Source organism: Physeter macrocephalus, chromosome 20, assembly GCF_002837175.3.
Source record: "Physeter macrocephalus isolate SW-GA chromosome 20, ASM283717v5, whole genome shotgun sequence".
In the NCBI taxonomy this organism is placed as follows: Eukaryota; Metazoa; Chordata; class Mammalia; order Artiodactyla; family Physeteridae; genus Physeter; species Physeter macrocephalus.
The window spans coordinates 102895778-102914903 of record NC_041233.1 but is presented as its reverse complement, the minus strand read 5'-3'; the positions used below and the strand labels follow the sequence as shown (position 1 = coordinate 102914903).

Below are 19126 nucleotides of genomic sequence, written 5' to 3'. Positions count from 1 at the left end.
AAAAAAAAAAAAAAAAAAAAAAGAGGGTCCATGTCAGTTGGCAGGGGTGGGGAGGAGAGAGCACTGACATTAATAGACTGAGTACCCTTCACTGCAGAGTTTATTCTGTCACCAGGGTGGGCTCTAAGTAAAAAAGGGAGACTACAGGGCAGGCTTTACCAAACACTTCTGTTGTACAGGCCATAATTAAGTCCTCTTTGAATGGTATCACCTGCTGGGAAGTTCAGTTGAGGGAGATTACCATCATTCTGCTGGTTCTTTGAAGGCCGTTTCATGGGGCTTGGGTTTTTGACTCCAAAATGGGAAGGAGACAGACGTTAGGAGAGCTCAGGTATGTGTGTGGCTGGTAAGTAGGGGAGGGCCGTGTACCTTCCAACCTTAGACCTTAGACACAAGAGAGACCAATCCCACAGGGTTCAGATGGAGACTTTGCACCCTCACTGATCCCCGTCCGGTCGCTGTGGAGGAAGAAAGGAGCTTGGTATAGGAAACAGCTAAGGAAGATCATGGAGGTTAATCTTCTTCCAAATAAATTTCCTATTTCCTCAGGTGCCGTAATTATCGATCGTTTTTTAAGTGCTGTTTTTATATGTTTGTGGGATACAGTTGCCCTGTTATGTAAAACAGATGTCACTAGACCCAGGCATTAAACTCCAGGTTAGTATAATAAGTCTGGTTCTCTGTGATCTGTGCCTGACGCCTCTGAGGTCAGCTGAAACGAACTTTGTTCAGCACAATGGTTTGTAAATATTGGTTCAGCTTTGGCAACAAGGGTGAACCGATCCGTATTTCTGCGTTATCCTGAGTTTATCCAAACAGACCCATCAGTTTTATATTTAAAAATCCAGGTGCTAATTCTTGGAGTCTCAAGTGTACCCCCATCTGTCCACGTGTATTAATCACCTCTGGGCTGATTGCTCTTAACAGTCGCCACTCAGCATGTGAGGGGAAACACTCTCTCGGCCGTTACCTTGCGTGAAACCTCGGGAGGCTATTTTATTGAATGTACCCAGTTTTAATGTTCCTGAAAGCAGACGTGTTAAACAAGGAGCCATCCTCCGTGTGGAAGGAAAGGAGCTGACCTGGGAGAGATGCGGCAGCTGGTCCCCTGGGCCGTGAGCCAGTGAAGAGGGTGGCCTGGGCATCCTCTCCACAGCACCTTTTAGGGCCTTGTTCTGTGAGCTGGCCGGTCCCCTCTGGCCGCTGGCACAGGCCACCTCCCAGTTAGCTGGAGAGCCTGGCGTCTGTATTTTTAAACTTGCTGTCATTTCCACACCTGGTGGGAAGAGAAGGCAAAAGGGGATCATTTGTCCTTGGACTGAGCTTCAGAGCTTGGATGCCAAGATATCCCTGGAGCTCCCTGGACTTTTTGAAATGAAGGAGGATGCCAGCTAGCCCTGAGCCCGATCATGTCCACCAGAAATGTGGGCTAGTTCAGTGGAAAAAAAAAAAAAAAACCCACAAAAAACAAAAAACTGTTTGCAAGTCAGTGTTATCTGCGGAAGATTTAAAGGACTTAGTGGGTCCAGAGACTCTACGTGGTGGAACGTGTGTATTTTAGGATTAAGTTGAACGGTCTGGGTCACGGCCGGGGTTGGACAGAAAGACCAAACAGCAGGCGCCCGCGGGAGAGGCCGCAGCACAGAGGGTGCGGGGATTGCGTCACGTGCGCTGCCCGGAGGGCCTGGGCAGCGCTGCGGCCAGCCCGTCCCCATCCGCGTCCCCGAGGACAGAGCCACGCCCGGCCCAGTTTCTCACCAGGGCTGGCATTTTTCAGTTGCAGCAGATTCAGCGTCTGTCTTCACACTGAGTACATACACCCCGAGGTCACGGGAAGATTTTCCCAGGGGCGCCCTGGCTGGATTGCTTTATGGCACTGACTTCCGCACGTGCTTCTTCCTAAAACTGCCTCGCCTGCCTTAGAGATGCTCCTCCGTCCAGGTGTGAACCAGCCATCCTTTCCCACCTTCCCTAACGAACTGCCCTTTTGCCACCTTACAGACGGCGAACACACCTTCAGTCTTATTGTGGTGCATTATTCCAGGGTGCCTGAGAGGGTACACAGTTTTAAAAGTCAGTGGAGGGGCACACGTGCAAAAACGTTTGATGACTGCAAATCGGGTTAATCTTCCTGGAACAATCTAAATCGCTGCTGGTGGGGAGCCGGCAGCCCTGTGACTTCAAAGGCACGGTGTCCTGAACCAGGGCAATGCTGGAGAGAACTCAGTTCTCCAGCTGGGCTTCCAGCTCAGGGCAAGCTTTTGGAAGGAAGAGTTTGGACTCTTGCCTGAACATATTCATAATACGGTTTTTTCTTAAGAAGGGCCTGAAAAGCTGGGAATCTCGGTGTTATTTTTCTTCCTCACTGCTGCTGCCCGTGACTCAGAATTTAACTACTTGTGCTTTTTTGTGCGGCTCTTATGTTGCGGGAAGTAACGAGTGAACCCTCTGTTATCTGGCATATTTGAGGGAAGGGCATCTGATAAATCAAACGTTGTTAACTGTTTTTATGTATTGCAAATGCGCAATGCTTTCATAGACTTAAAGTTGAATCTGGGAGTTTAGAGTTGGAAGGACACTTAGATATAATTTAGTACACCTTCCCTGTTTTAAACATGAAGAAATCAAGGCCCAAAGAAACACTTTAAGCAAACAAAATCTATGGAACATTATTTAATTTTCATTGATTAATTTATAAGATTCCTCAAAAGGGCTTTATAGGTATGAACCCCATGAACTTTGGAATGTCACGTTTGTGATATGTAGTCAGAACGCTGAGCCCTAAAGTTTTTTCATGCTTCATGTTAACTAAAAGATAAGCTCTCGAGATGAAATTGTTTGTGATAATATTATAGAAGTGTTTACACACCTGCCTTAGTTTTGTAAAATATAGGTATCACTGGAATCCTGGATTATCTCCATTTTCAACCAAAGGGAAAACCCCTAACCTGATGCTCTAGAAGCATTCGGAAGTGCAGGGTCTCATGTTTAAGTTCACACGCTTTACTCCCTTTGGGTAGGGTTGTCGGTAGGAGGAGTTGGATCATTGCCATTTAAGACTTCTAGGACAGTTCTGTTTTGTATTTTTACAGCAGTCCGCAACTGAAGTGCTTAGATGATGGAGTTCTAGTTGGGAAAGTGCTGGAGTTCGTTATAGGAGTCTTTTCCTCCAGGGCACTCTTACTCAAGTGCTTCTTGGTGGCACATTTTGAATATCTTTGCTGGAAGAATAAATAAATCTCTTATTTTTACTATGGTAACATTCAATGATTTTCATTTATTAGGGTTTAAACTTTACTAATATAATACTCCTAAACAGATGCAGTGTCCCCTGTGACCAAAGAAGATAGTAAAGCCTTACTTGGAACTGTTCAGTAGAATGAGTAAGCTTGAGCATTTATCTTGACTCAAGTCTTCCAGAAAATACTACAGTGAAGGAATCATTAACGAACTGCCTACAAATATGATCGCATGTAAAATGAGAGATTTTCTGTACTTTGTTTCTGTAACACAATTTATCTTGCAGTGTGTGAACTTAAATCTCCCTCCATGAGTGATTTTCTTTGGGGACTGGAGAACTCTGGCTGGTTGAGGCATATCAAGGCCATCTTGGATGCAGGAGTCTTCATTGCAAAGGTATGCGAATGCAGAGAACATAAACTATGGGGAAGAGCAGCCAGTGTACTCTGACTTCGGAATGGAGGTCTTGTTCCCCCGCATGAGCTCCTCTGTACTAAACTGGGTGATACCGAATGGGGAGCTGGCTTTGCAGACCTCCATGAAGTTGGCCCTCTGAAGATGGGATTTTGTGAAAGAGAGGATGGTGTTCAGTTGATAGTATATCATCAAGGCGATCAAGTGGTAAAATACTTTCAGAATGGTCTCTCTTCAATTAGGCTTGGTCCTGGGTGGAGGAAAGCATTTTCTATAGGAGGGTACATCCAAATGTGAGTCACTTGAGTGACCGAGGCCTGAAGCTTCCATCTTAGCAAATAGCTCCCCCTTTTCAGTGATGGCAGAAGCAAGTCATGTTCCTGAACCTGGCAGGTAGATTCTGTTCTGCCAGAGGAAGATTTTGCTGCAACTTTCATATAAGCTGCTTTTGAATGCATTGTCTATTTTGTTGTTCAGTGCGGTTTTTTTTTGTTTTTTGTTTTTTTTTTGCGGTACGTGGGCCTCTCACTGTTGTGGCCTCTCCCGTTGCGGAGCACAGGCTCCGGACGCGCAGGCTCAGCGGCCATGGCTCACGGGCCCAGCCGCTCCGCGGCACGTGGGATCCTTCCGGACCGGGACACGAACCTGTGTCCCCTGCATCGGCAGGTGGACTCTCAACCACTGCGCCACCAGGGAAGCCCAGTGCGTTTTTTTTTTTTTTTTTTTAAATAAATTCCCCTCAGATTTATACCTAAAGACAACCATATCTGATGACATGGTATGCTCCCCTTTATTAGATAATTCATTTATTTAACAAATATTTATTCAGTGCTGGGCACTTTTACTTGGCTCTTATCCTTTTATCTCTGATTTCATAGTTTTACAATTTATAATTTTTGTCTTTTCCTTTTTGAAAATGATTGCAGCCAGCAGCAGCTCCAGAATTGCATTTGGAAAGGCTTAAGGTGGAAACCCGGCAGGGAGGAAGAGAGGGATGAAGGTGGGCTAGGAGACGTTCACACAGGAAGCCTGCTTGTATATGGTACAGAAGCTGGGCTCGTGGCTCCCGGATGTAAGGGACGGGAAGTGATGCTTCAGTTACCAGCACCAAACCTCTCCTTGGCTCCGCCCTAACAGGGGCATGAACACTCAGTAAATGAAGGAACAGGTTTTGGTGTTGATTTTTTGCCTGTAAATCTGTTTTTGATTCTTTCTGTGAGTACAAAGCCAAAGCTAATTCTGGTGATTTTTCCTGTTGATAGCCATCCTTTGCCCATCCTGTTTTTCAGGCAGTTTCAGAGGAAGGGGCAAGCGTGCTTGTTCATTGTTCTGATGGCTGGGACAGGACTGCTCAGGTGTGCTCGGTGGCCAGCCTCCTGCTGGACCCTCACTACCGGACTCTGAAGGGCTTCATGGTGAGTGTGGCCGCTTGGCCACTGTCCCATGCACGCAGTGCCTGGACAGAATGGACCTCTCTTCTGACAACTGTTGGCAACTTTTCCCCCTCCTCATCGTTATTTTTCTTCTAGTAGATCAGCATGATTAATTAAAAGGGAAAAGGTCAAACAGGCTTGGAATAAGGTGAATTTCTGGGATTTTGGAACCAATTCAAATCAATGCTATTAAAGGTGAATTTGGGGGCATATATAAAATATCTATTTAGCAGTTTGTAAAATAGTTTTATACATCATTTGTATAAATATATTTCAAGTTTGATATATATTTTCAAGTTCGAGGTAACATGACTATAAAACAGAAAACACTATATTTGTGTTAGTTGCCTGGAAGGGTGAAGCTTTGGCTCAGCCAGAACCAAAATCTTAAAAAGGAGTGCAGGGACTTCCTAGCAGCTGGGAGATTACCTGGTTCCTGCCTCTTGAACCATGATTTGGTAGAAAGTGCTTCAGAGGATCCTGAATCCATGCTTGGGATAGACGCTGAGCCAGGAAGCCTGATGGGATAGCTCTACTGCTAGGTCTCCTTTATCGAGTATTATCAGTTGACACTCTGGGGACAAGAGAGAAGTGGCAGGTTTCCACTCTTCGGCTTTTTCTTTCCTTTTGTTTTGAATGTGTCAGAGAACTTCCTATCACCTGTGACAGCGCTGAGACTTCAGAGTGACAGTCCTGCTTCAGAGCCCTCCCCTGGACTGAGGTTAGGGGCCGGAGTCCTTCATTTCTGTCTGGAGAGTGGGGAGGCGGAGTCACACCGCCGGGAGCCTCGCCCCTTCACCACCATTGGCTCTCTTTGATCCCTCCCCATTAAACTTAGGAGTTGTCAAAGCCAAACTTCAACCAATCCTTACTTTTTTTAAGGGAAAAGCTCTGGCTGTTTTAGAGCATTGGTGATATATTTTTTGTGTGTGTGTGTGGTACGCGGGCCTCCCTCTGCTGCGGCCTCTCCCGTTGCAGAGCACAGGCTCCGGATGCGCAGGCCCAGCGGCCATGGCTCACGGGCCCAGCCGCTCCGCGGCACGTGGGATCCTCCCAGACCGGGGCGCGAACCCGGTTCCCCTGCATCGGCAGGCGGACGCGCAACCACTGCGCCACCAGGGAAGCCCAGCATTGGTGATATTGATGGTACTATCCTATAGTATTTGATTAAAAAGTTTTGTTTTAAATCCAGACAATCTGAGAGTATAAACTCATGTTACCCCTAACGCCAAAGCAGGGCTGAAACTTCTAATATGTTCCAGACCCTCATCATTCTAGAATTCTTCTAAAGTATACTGAAGATCACTGGAAAATATCCCTAATTGTTTCTTGTAAAACGGTTAGTATTTGCTATTATATTGACAAGCAGCATCGCCTCTGTTGGTTGAGAGTTGGGCTAGATGGGCTGTGGTGGTTTCTGGAGCTCAGTTACGAGGTGGCATCCACCACTTGCCAGTAGCGTGATCTTCAGTGAGTATTTAATCCCTCTTTCAGTTTCCCCCTCTCTAAAATGAGAGTGGTAACACCTAACCCACAATGAGATGAGACCATACATGAAGCAATATGAACAGTGCTCACTGAAAGCACTCTGGGTGGTGGCATTACATTTTCATATGTTCACTCTTATTTTTCCCACGGAAGGCTTTCAACTTTGCCCTCTGACCTGCACCTCTGTAGGGGTGGACAGGGAGTGCTCGTTCACTTGCAGGTTACAGAGGAGAGTGACTTCTGCTCCAAGAATCTTTGAATTCAGAATCCTTCAGAATTATTGGTGCTGGTCTCTTATTTTCCTTCATTTGCTTCTCTCCATGATATTTATATTCTATCTTGTGTAGGTATTAATTGAAAAGGACTGGATTTCCTTTGGTCATAAGTTTAATCACAGGTAAGAAATATTTTAAAATCTGTTGTAGTGAATGTTTAGGATAAAAAAATAGTCTGTTTCTGAAGTTCTCAATTGAGTGGGGGAAAATAGCCTTGTTTTCAGTTTCCTTGTGTATCTTATTCAGGAAGTTAAAATTTTGCTGAATATGTTGTATCACAGATAAAGAAGTTCTAACTCGAGAGCGGCTGGTATTTACTGAGCAGAAGTAACTAATGTTAAGTTCTTCCAGGAGAGACAGAAGCTTGTTCATTAATCGACCTAGAAAGGATGGACTCTCCCCCCCTTCCACACACATTTGATTTACTAAATTATTCCATTTTTGAAGTGCAGACATTCATTTTAAGCTGCACGTTGTGAAACGCCTGTGGAACAGTTTCTCTTTGATCTTCCACAAGGGTAGTTAAATTGGGCTTATCCTGTGGCATTTGTGTCCCAGGCATCTCTGGAAAGCTAATGTAGGACGGCGGCCCAGGCTTTGAGCCCAACAGATCCAGCCTCAAATCCAGGCTGTGGCACTTACTGTGTGGCCTTGGGCATCTGTCCTCTCTGAGCATTCGCCTCCCATCTGTTTAAAGGGGAGACCCTCCCTAATCCACGGGGTTATAGCAAGGCTTTTAAAACCGTATATGTGAATAGCCCAGCTCCTTGCCTACTAGCCCATCTACTGGGCTTTCAATAAACACAAGCTACTGGCCTCATTTGATTAGTGTGGATGGTAATGTCTGACTGGTGTTCTGGTGTCTCTCATCCCTGAATGTTACGTGTTGAAGCTTGTATGGTCTCGTCTTTTAGAGGTAAAATTTAAATTTAGGCAGCATGCTGATAATAATTTAGAGATTTTGATATACATTTTTTATTGTTTGAATGTTTTCCTAAAATAAATTCTGAATTTATGGAGCTGCCCATATTTATTTTTGTTAAGTTTTTGCATTTAGCATTAGTTGAGCATTTATTATGTGGTTTTCTGCAATTCTATTTTTATAATTAATTCTCTTTCCCGGAAAGCAGAGTGATTGGATTTTACAAATGAGAAAATTAAAGCCCCCCAAAAAGTAACCTTATGATCAATTGTTATTTTCAGTTTTGGGGGTTCCACCGACTGTCTGATAGGCACTTAGGATCTCTGAGGTAGAGGATCTGTGGCAGAAAGAATATAGAAATGGCTGATAAATGTGTCTTGTGAGGAAAGAACATATTGGGCAACCCCTTTTTAAAGCGACCAAAGGTGAGTGGGCCTAAACCTTTTGAGAGGTTTCCAGGCAGTTTCTAATGTTTCCACCCTGGAGAAAACGACTAAACCCATCCTTGCTCATTCCTATTCCTCAAGTTGATTATCCATGTCTGAGAAGATGAGGTTCTATGTTGTTATTCTGTATTTGATGGCACCCAAATCACCCTTTTGGATTCTTTCTAAAGTTCACATAATAGTGTAAAGGACGAGGCAGTCTTCGTTTAAAAATCAATACAAACATGAGGGAGATTCCTGATGTACTCTTGAGAACAATGATACGAGAGATATAAAGGTATACGGGAATCTGTGGTCACGTGGAAATAAATTATTGACAAGTTTTAACGCTGGTCTAGAAATGGAAATACCCCTAGAAACTTGGGGAACCAGTTTTTTAAAGCTGTCTCTCTTCCTCTTTTCTTCCCAACAAAACCATGCAAAAATGAAAAACTCTGAAGTTGCTTAGGCATTTCTTCCCATTCTCCCCCCTGGTCACTAATTAAATTGGAAGATTTATTTCAGAAGTTCTGATGTACTTCGCACGTTTGAATGAGAAAGGTTGCTCTCTCCATGGAAAGACTCCTTGAATTCTATCTCTATCTCTAGCATGGTTTCTTTTGTAATTATAACGTCAACATGTCCCTTCTCTGCCCAGACCTTCACTACAAAGTTTCTCTTGACATTAGAATTTTAAAAGTTACGTTTTTCCACTTCTTCTGCATTCCAGGTTTATAAGATCAGATCTGTTTAGGAACTAGGGTTGCTTCTATGATTGTTTTTGCATTTATAGCTTTCGAGTTAAAAAAAACAAACAAAAAAAGAACCCCCCCAAAAACCTTGCCGTAATGTCTCTCATACTCTGTTTCACAGATATGGCAACCTAGATGGTGATCCCAAAGAAATCTCTCCAGTTATTGACCAGTTCATTGAGTGTGTCTGGCAGTTAATGGAACAGTTTCCCTGTGCCTTTGAGTTTAATGAGAGGTTTTTGATTCATATTCAACACCACATCTATTCCTGCCAGTTTGGAAACTTCCTATGTAACAGCCAGAAGGAGAGACAAGAACTCAAGTAAGTGTTTCATTTTTATCGAAAGAGTTTGTGACTGAGAATTTCAGATGGCCTTCCACAGTTTTGAAGACTGTTTTAGCCACACATCTATACTGACAGAGTAAAGTTATTTTCTTTTTCCCGACATCACTTTAGCAGTTTAATACCGTCAGCTGACAAAGACAGGCACAAGTCCATTTTGCCCAGTTCCTGCCTAATGTCCACAGACAGGTAGGTAGACTTCACTTACTGATAATGGAAAGGAAGCTTCTTGGAGTCAGAGAAAGCAATTTTTGCATTTAAAAGGAAAGAGTTAGACATCTTTGGCGGATATACTGTCATAAGAATTGCAAGTACAGTAGTCCCCCTTATCCATGGTTTCGATTTCCATAAGTTCAGTTATCCAAGGTCAACTGTGGTCTGAAAATATTAAATGGAAAATTCCAGAAAAAAAACGATTCATAAGCTTTAAATCGTGGGCCCTTCTGAGTAGCACAATGAAATCTTGTGCCGCCCCTCTCCATCCTGCCCGGGACCGCCTGTTACTTACTTAGTAGCTGTCTCGGTTATCTGATTGACCGTCGAGGTTAACACAATGCTTGTGTTCAAGTAACCCCCCTATTGTACTTAATAATGGCCCCAAAGTTCAAGAGTAGTGATGCTGGCATTTTGGATATTCTTATTATGCCTAATTTATAAATGAAACTGTATCATAGGTGTGTATGTACAGGAAAACACAGTACACACAGGGTTCAGTACTGTCCACAGTTTCAGGCATCCACTGGGGGTCTTGGAACATAGATCCCGTGGATAAAGGTGGACTACTGTATAACTGGGAAAGTAGATTAGAAACGCAGGTCACTCTCTTCTTCAGATTAAACCTGGATTGCTTTTATTGAGAGGGAAAAAGTAGATGAAATGTGGACTTTTTATGAAGTCAAAAACTTAACACAAAGTGACTTAAGAACTGCAAATGAAAGAAAATTTTTGAAATTTTTATAAAATAAAATGATTTTAAGTGTGGTATATATAATAGCAGATTTAATTTTGGAAATGATCAGTTCAAATAAAATAGACTCTACTAGTTTACAGAGCCTGAATGGAAAGAAAATGACTTTTTCCAGTAGGTACTAGTTTATGTTTTCTCCAAGGAACCTTAATTCCAATAAATCGTAATGATTTAAAAGTAGCAGAGTACATCCTTTAAGCTCACCTGTTTTCCTAGATAGTTTTGTGATTTGTTGGGCTAGATTAGCAAAAGGGACAAATGTCATAGGAATTCAATGAGGATTAAATGAGAGAAAATATGTGAAGCGTTTAAATAGTACCTGGCAAATAATAAAAATCCAACGACTATTTGGGGAAAAATTCCAAAAAAATTCTTGTGGTTTTATTTTACACTCAGAGGGATCAAGCATCTTGCGGAGGCCAGTACGGACAGCAGAGGAGTCGAGACTGTTACAGAGCTCTCCTGCTGTACCATGAAGACACAGATTGCAAATTTCCCTGCTAGAGAACAGGGACACCTGATGTTCAGATAACAGTTTTTGATCCCTTTCCAGCTTTAATATTACATGTCTGCTATTTGTAAGAATGAAGATAAGCTGTATTCAGGCTTATTTCCTTTATAACAGAATTCAAGAAAGAACATACTCTTTATGGGCTCACCTGTGGAAGAATCGGGGTGACTACCTGAACCCTCTATTTAGAGATGATCCCAGTCAGACCCAGGGAACCCTCCATCTCCCCACGACGCCATGCAACTTCATGTACAAGTATGTAAACCTCTAGGACCTTAACAAGTATGGCTATGAACTTAGATTCTGGCACTTTTTACCATTTGGAAGTTGAAGTGTATGAGCTTCTTCAAGGCTTTTTTGGATGCAAACACACTGAAGGAAGATGCTTAAATGTCTCATCTGGCATTTTTGCCAGTGTCTCCTCTCCCTCTCTTTTCCCCCGTAAATGTGGAATTCTCTTTAGAAGTCAATGTTTTGTAGTAATGATATCCTAAAAATGTAAAGTTGCAGTCTATTTAAAAGTGAAGGAGGGAGGGAGGACCTTAGAAGTTCAATGTGGAATCACAGGTTTAGGTAGTGATCAGGACACAGCTTACCTTCAGAAATACTGTGGCTTTGGTTTCCGACCACTGCGAGAGAGTGAATAACGAGTCACATCGGTTTTTTGGTTTCCCAGTGCATTTAAAAGTGATGTTTACACTACACTGTAGTCTATTAAGCGTGCAGCAGCATTACGTCTAAAAAACGATGTAACCATATTCTATACCTTAATGTAAAAACACTTTATTGCTAAAAAATGCTAACCATCATCTGAGCCTTCAGTGAGTAGTAGTAGTAACATCAAAGATCAGTGATCACCACAGCAAAGAAAATAATAATGAGAAATCTTGAAATATTCTGAGAATTACCCAGATGTGACACAGAGACACAAAATGAGCAAACGCCGTTAGAGAAATTGTGCTGATAGACTTGCTTGGCACAAGGTTGCCACAAACCTCCAATCTGTAAAAAACGCCATCTCCACAAAGCACAGTAAAGCAAAGTGCACCTGTATTCGCATTTGCATTCCAGTATGCTTTACTGTGTAGGATAAAAAAGGGAGGACTTATTGCAAATGTAAAGCTTTGGTGCTTGTGATAAAAACCAGCGAAAACCCTCAAATTTAAAAGACTCCCTTTGTGGCCGAAAGAGTCTGCATGTTAATAATACAAACACTCATTTTTCAAGTTGACCTCCAAACTAAGAGCCATTTTCTTAGCCGAAAAAAGAAAGAAAATGGTAACGTGTACTACCTTCAGTCTGTTTTAGAAAAAAATATGTGCCTACTAATTCAGTACCATCTACACAAGTAGACTTCATGAATTTATTTTCCCCAAAAGAAGTCTACTGATTCAAGAAAATGAAAACGTCGACGTGAAATGATCACCTTAAGTAAGTGGCTTTTTTGAGCCTGTGCTTTGCATTTGGTTATTATTAGGACGGTGGGACTGTGGTTTGAAAGATGCCTTAGAAGACTTGAGGATGTGGATGTACAGATTGTGACCTGGTGTTTCATGAAGCGCTGCTGTCCTCTCTAGGTTTTGGAGTGGAATGTATAACCGCTTTGAAAAGGGACTGCAGCCCCGACAGTCGGTCACAGATTACCTTATGGCTGTGAAGGAGGAAACCCAGCAGCTGGAGGAAGAACTTGAGGCCCTAGAAGAAGTAAGACACACTTGCTCTTGTTAACCTTATTTTGTGACGATCACTGCTCTGGGAAAGCCTCTGATGACTCGGGATGTGTGAAATGTAGCAACAGAGCCATTTCACATTTTTAGCCAGTGGGTAACAAGAAACACAGCCCCCACCAGGTGAGCACTTACCTAGGCACTTAATACGTTTCAGACATCTGGCTTAGCTCTCGCGTCCTTGGTTTGCTTCGGGGATGATGAAACTATTAGAGAACTAGATGGTAGTGAATGGCTGTGTACCCTTGTGAATATACTAAACACCACTGAACTGTACACTTTAAGAGGGTGAGCTACTTATATCTTAATTTAAAAAATTAGATAATGAACACCTCACTCCCAGTTTTTAAAAAATGTATTTTGAGTTCACAGGATGAAAATCATTATGTAAAACCAGATAGGTAGAGAAAGAAGGATGCCAGGTGCTCTACCTATGCTACGTTTTCTGCATTCTTTAGAAAACCTGTGCTAAGGCAGTGCCATCCTTACATCAGAGATGAAGAAAAGCAAGCCTCACAGAATCTAATTATTTTGTCCAAAGTCATGAAGTCTAGTTTTCAACCCAAGTCCGTCTAAATCCCATGTTTGTAACATTATACCCAGCTGGAAGGTAATGAATACCTTTAGGCATGCACATACAAAAAAGGTACATGATTTATGATCATTCCCTGACCTTGTTGTTTCTTTTTTAGAGGCTGGAAAAAATTCAGAAAGTCCAGTTAAATCGCACTCAAGTGAAGAGTAAGCAGAGTGAACCCAGTAAACACTCGGGGTTTTCTACCTCAGACAACAGCACAGCCAACACTCCCCAGGATTACAGCGGGAATACGAAGTCATTTCCATCCAGGAGCCCTTCACAGGGCGATGAAGATTCTGCTTTGATTCTGCCCCAAGACAATTTGAAAAGCTCAGACCCAGATCTGTCAGCCAACAGTGACCAGGAGTCTGGGGTGGAGGATCTGAGCTGCCGCTCGGCCAGCGGTGGGGAGTGTGCGCCGAGCGAGGACAGCGGCAAGGACCCGGACTCTGACGAGGCCGTGTTTCTCACGGCCTGAAGGTCCCCTGCGGGGTTGCCAAGTGAAGGAAACACAAACACGTTCCAGAAATAAGGGAACAGTGCAATTCCAAATGACAGAGTCGCCCAACAAATGACAACAGGCCCTGGAGAATTATAAAATGTAGCAGTGAAAAGAAAAAAGCCCCACTGGTAGTTCCTTCAGGTGTTGAAGAACAGGAAGTAGCCATTTCTTTTATCAAACAAGTGTAAGGAAAATGATTCCCCATTTTGAAAATCATTCTAGACTGGAAGAAGTTTTAGTCACTACAGAGCAATGACCTCTACCATCACCTGAGGTTATCAATTCAAATCTTCCTTGATAGCCTGCAGCTGGTCAGAAAGTGCCCTGACCTCTTTCCTTCACACTTATCACTTCAGTCTTTCCCCTTATTTCACTTCCAGATGCATATTTTGTTTCCTAAAATATTTTATGTTACCTTCCTTCCTGACTCTCTTATCAGTATTCCTAATAATGGAACACATTATGGTTAATAGACAGACATATTTCTGTAACTGATGAGCTCTATAACTGCACTTAAGCTTATCTTTCAGGTTTATTGTTCACTTTTTTCCTTAGGTAATATATTTTAAATCGTTATAATAATTTCGTTGCCTTTTCCTGGAATTTCATATTGCTCCTTATTTAAAAAACACTAAGAAAGACTTACAACACACTTTAACACCAGTGTACCACCTAATAAAGTAGAAACAATATTTACTCTCTGGTTCTTAAATATGAATTTGGATCATATTAACTTTTAAAATAACAACCTTTTATTACTACTCCAGAGGCTACATCACCAGGACAGGGTGGGTCAACCACCAGCCTGATCCCTGAAGTATGACTGTATAAAGTCACAGGGCACCATTTCAATGAGAGAAGATGTCATGTAAGAACTACAGAATTTGGTTTTCATGTCTGTTTACCACGTGGAGTAAGTTCTGTCATTTGTTACCTTAGGAACCGTGTGACTGGTTAGTACTGTTTCATCGACGTTCTGCCTGCAGAGCCCACACAGCTGTCTCAGCCAGCAGCCCCGTACATCAACAGAGTCCGGTCGGTCGGTGGTGCAGTCTGACCAGAGAATGCGACAGGGCGCAGGTTTGCCTGGCTCGGGCTCCCGAGGGGACGTGCTGCTGGCCCTGGGGTCCAGTCTGCCCACGCCCAGGCAGAAGAGCTGAGCCATGGCGCCACTGCTGCAGACTGTGGCTCCTGGCCCCTACTGACCAGAAAGCCTGGTTCAGGAAGATCTGGGAGCTGCCTGAAATGGGCCTTCTCAGTCCTCCCCTGGCAGGAGACAGAGCCCCACCCGACAGGGAGGGGTGGCGAGAACACCTGGAAGCTGCATACCCCAGCAGCGCTTGAGCTGAGAAGCGGGTGGGCAGAGCTGACTGCCCTGAGAGCAAAGCCAGTGGCCCTGTTTGGCCAGGGAACCTGGGGCACAGGTTGACTTGAGACCACAGAGAGCATTAGTGACCTTCGAGCTGCTTCCCCCACGGTGCCTGAGCAGGGAAACTCATCTGTAGCCCCACTTATTGCTGAAAACATGCATCAGCCTGCCTGACCAGGGAGCTTTACCAGAACACACGGGAAACTGCATAACCCATCCAACAGCCCCGTTTACAGTGGCAGTTGAACAGAGAGCACAGCCTGTGACTTTCCCTGTCTGCAGAGCAAGACTGGTGGCCTGCACCTTCAGTGCACACTCCTGCCTGATTCAGGTCCCCAGACAATGAACTGTGCAGGCCTTGTGTCCCATCCTGCTGCACCACCAGGGCAGGGAAGCTAATTTCATAGCCACACCTAATGCTGAGTATAGTATCCAGTCCCAGCTGTCTAGTAACATCACAGAATCCAAGCAACCATGAAGCCGACCCTACAGCCTCACCTGGGTGGGAGGAGAACCAACCCAGCAGTCCTACCAGGCTATCTCAGCCAATGACCCTCGCCTCCCCCTCAGTGCTCAAACAGATGCCTTGCCCAAAAAGAGACCACCTAAGTACACAAAGCAAAAACTAGCAGAGCTAAAAGGAGCAATAAAAGCAATAAAATAATAGTTGGGGACTTTAATACCCCACTCTAGACAATGGATAGATCATCCAGGGAGAGAATCAATAAGGAAACAGCAAATTTGAACCACACTATATACCAAATGTACTAACAGACATATACAGAACATTCTGTTCATCAACAGCAGAATACACATTCTTCTCAAGTGGACATGAACATTTTCTAGGATACACCATATGTTAGGCCACAGAACAAGCCAGTAAATTCAAGAAGATTGAAATCATACCAGGTATCTTCTCTGACCACAATGGTATGAAACTAGAAATCAGTAACAAGAGGAAAACTGGAAAAGTCACAAACATATGGAATGAAAACTCTCGTGAACAACCAATGGATCAAAGAAGAAATTAAAGGGGATATAAAGAGTATCTTGAGACAAACGAAAATGGAAACACAACAAAACTTATGGGATGCATCAAAAGCAATTCTAAGAGGGAAGTTCACAGCAATAAATGCCTACATTAAGAAGCAAGAAAGATCCCATATAACCATCCTAACTCTACGCCTTGGGGAACTAGAAAAAGAAGAACTGAGCCTAAAGTTAGCAGAAGGAAATAGCAGCAAAGATTAGAGCAGAAATAAATGAAATAGAGAATAGGAAAACAACAGAAAAGATTAACCAAACTAAGAGTTGGTTCTTTGAAAAGGTAAACCAAGGAAAAAAGGACCCAAATCAACAAAATTGTAAATGAAAAAGGAGACATTACAACTGATAGCACAGAAATAAAGAATTGTAAGAGGCTACTATGAAAAACTATATGCCAATAAACTGGACATCCTAGAAGAAATTCAAAATTCTTAGAAACATACTATCAAGAGTGAATCAGGACAAAATAGAAAGTCTGAATAGACCAATTACTAGTAAAGAGATTGAATTAGTAATCAAAAATCTCTCACGGAGGAAAAGCCCAGAACCAGAGGGCTTCAACTGGTTAATTTCACAAAACATCTTAAGAAAAATTAATGCCAATCTTTCCCCCAAAATTGAAGAGGAGGAACACTCCCAAAACTCATTTTATGAGGCCAGCATCACTGATAGCAAAGCTGGAAAAGAACATTACCAAAAAAGGAAACTACAGACCAATATCCCTGATGAAGAGATGTAAAAATTTGCAATAAAATACTAGCAAATTGAAATCAGCAGCACATTAAAAGGATCATTCACCATGATCAACTGGGATTTATACCTGGCATGCAAGGATGGTTCAACATACACAAATCAATGTGATAAATCATACTAATCAAATGAAGGAAAAAAATATCATCTGATTAGATGCAGAAAAAGCATTTGACAAAGTTCAACATTCATTCATGATAAAAACTCTCAACAAATTAGGTATACAAGGAATATACTTCAACATAATAAAGGCCAAAAGGGAATAGCCCACAGCTAATATCATACTCACTGTTGAAAGGCTGAAAGCTTTTCCACTAATTTCAGGAACAAGATAAGCGTGCCCACTCTGACCACTTCTACTCAACAAAGTAGACCACAAAGTAGACCAAAGTAGAAGGAAAAGAAACAAAAGGTATCAGAATTGGAAAGGAAGAAGTAAAACTGTCTCTGTATGTAGATGACATGTTTTTATACATAGAAAATTCTAAAGACTCCACAAAAAAATCTGTTAGATCTAATCAACAAATTCAGTAAAGTTGCAGGATACAAAAGTAACATAAAAAAACAATGGCGGGGGGCTTCCCTGGTGGCGCAGTGGTTGGGAGTCCGCCTGCCGATGCGGGGGACACGGGTTTGTGCACTGGTCCGGGAGGATCCCGCATGCCGCGGAGTGGCGGGGCCCGTGGGCCGTGGCCGCTGGGCTTGCGCGTCTGAAGCCTGTGCTCTGCAACGGGAGAGGCCACGGCAGTGAGAGGTCCGCGTACTGCAAAAAAAAAAAAAAAAAAAAAAAAAAGTCAATGGCATTTCTATATACTAACAATGAAATTATCTGAAAAAGAAATAAAATGATCCTATTTTCAAGAGCATCAAAAACAATAAAATACTTAGGAATAAACCTAACCAAGGAGGTGAAACATCTCTACTCTGAAAACTACAAGACACTGAAGAAAGCAATCAGAGAAGACACAAATAAATGGAAAGGCATCCTGTGTTCTTGGATTGGAAGAATATTGTTAAAATGATCATACTACCAAAAGCCATTTATATATTCAGTGCAATTCCCATCAAGATTCCAGTGGCATTTTTTAAAGTAGTAAAAACAATCCTAAAATTTATATGGAACCACAAAAGACACGGAATAACCACAGCAATACTGAGAAAGGAGAACAAAGCAGGAGGCATCACACTTCCTGATTTCAAGCTATCCTATAAAGCTATAGTAATCAAAACAGTATGGTACTGGTATAAAAACAAATAGATCAATGGAACAAAATTATGAGCCCAGAAGTGAACCCAAGCATATATGGTCAAATAATATTTGACAAGGGAACCAAGAATACTCAGTGGAGAAAAGATGGTCTCTTCCATAAATGGTGCTGCAAAAATTGGATAGTCATATGTAAAAGAATGCAACGACCAATATCTTATACCACTCCCCAAAATGAACTCAAAATGATTAAGACTTAAATGTACAACCTGAAATCATGAAACTCCTAGAAAAAAAACAGAAAAAAGGCTCACTGGCATGTGTGCTGGCAGTGATTTTTGGATATGACATCTAAAGCACAAGCAACAAAATAAAAAGTAAGTAGAATTACATCACACTAAAAAGCTTCTGCACAGCCAAAGAATAATCGACAAAGTGAAAAGACAACCTATGGAATGGAAAAACATATTTGCAAACCATATATCTGACAAGGGGTTAATATTCAAACTATATAAAGAACTCATACAATTCTACGGCAAAAAAAAAAAATTCCAATTAAAAAATGGGTAAAAGACTTGAGTAGACATTTTTCTCAAAGAAGATATATAAAAGGGTCAACAGGTATATGGAAAGATGCTCAGCATCACTGGTCATTAGGGAAATGCAAATCAAAACCAAACCATAATGGGATATCACCTCACATCTGGTAGGATGGCAAACATCAAAAAGACAAGCAATACGAAATGCTGGTGATAATGTGAATTTAAGAGAACTCTTGTGTACTGTTAATGGGATCATAAACTGGTACAGCTACTATGGAAAACAGTATGGAGGACGCTCAAAAAATTAAAAATAGAACTACCATATGATCCAGAAATTCTACTTGTGGGAATATAAAGGAAATGAAAACACTAATTCGAAAAGGTAATCTGTACCCCTTCATGTTCACAGCAGCATTATTTAAAAGAGCCAAGACATGGAAACAACCTAACTGTCCACCAGCAGATGAATGAATAAAGAAGCACACACACCACAGAATAGTATTCAGACATAAAAATGAGGAAATTCTGCCTTTTGCAACAATGTGAATGGACGTTGAGGGCATTATGCTCAGTCAGAGAAAAACAAATACTGTATGATTTCACTTATATGTGTAATCTAAAACAAACGAACGAAC

General features: G+C 42.2%; 1 protein-coding gene across 6 annotated transcripts in view; it reads left to right on the top strand.

The window, feature by feature from the left end:
- The window catches only part of MTMR7 (myotubularin related protein 7), a 109463-nt gene extending 91958 nt beyond the window's left edge, over positions 1-17505 (top strand). For 2 of the 6 annotated variants that reach the window (XM_007109907.4, XM_028481160.2), the window contains 7 exons: positions 3527-3636; positions 4944-5069; positions 6923-6972; positions 9071-9271; positions 10885-11025; positions 12348-12474; positions 13190-17505. In XM_007109907.4, coding sequence (XP_007109969.1) covers positions 3527-3636; positions 4944-5069; positions 6923-6972; positions 9071-9271; positions 10885-11025; positions 12348-12474; positions 13190-13552 — 1118 coding nt within the window. In that variant the 3' untranslated portion in view covers positions 13553-17505. Of the gene's footprint in view, positions 1-3526; positions 3637-4943; positions 5070-6922; positions 6973-9070; positions 9272-9406; positions 9482-10655; positions 10782-10884; positions 11026-12347; positions 12475-13189 lie in introns of all 6 variants that reach the window. The other 4 variants (XM_028481157.2, XM_028481156.2, XM_028481158.2 and 1 more) reach the window with 4 other exon arrangements.
- The last annotated feature ends 1621 nt before the right edge of the window (positions 17506-19126 follow it).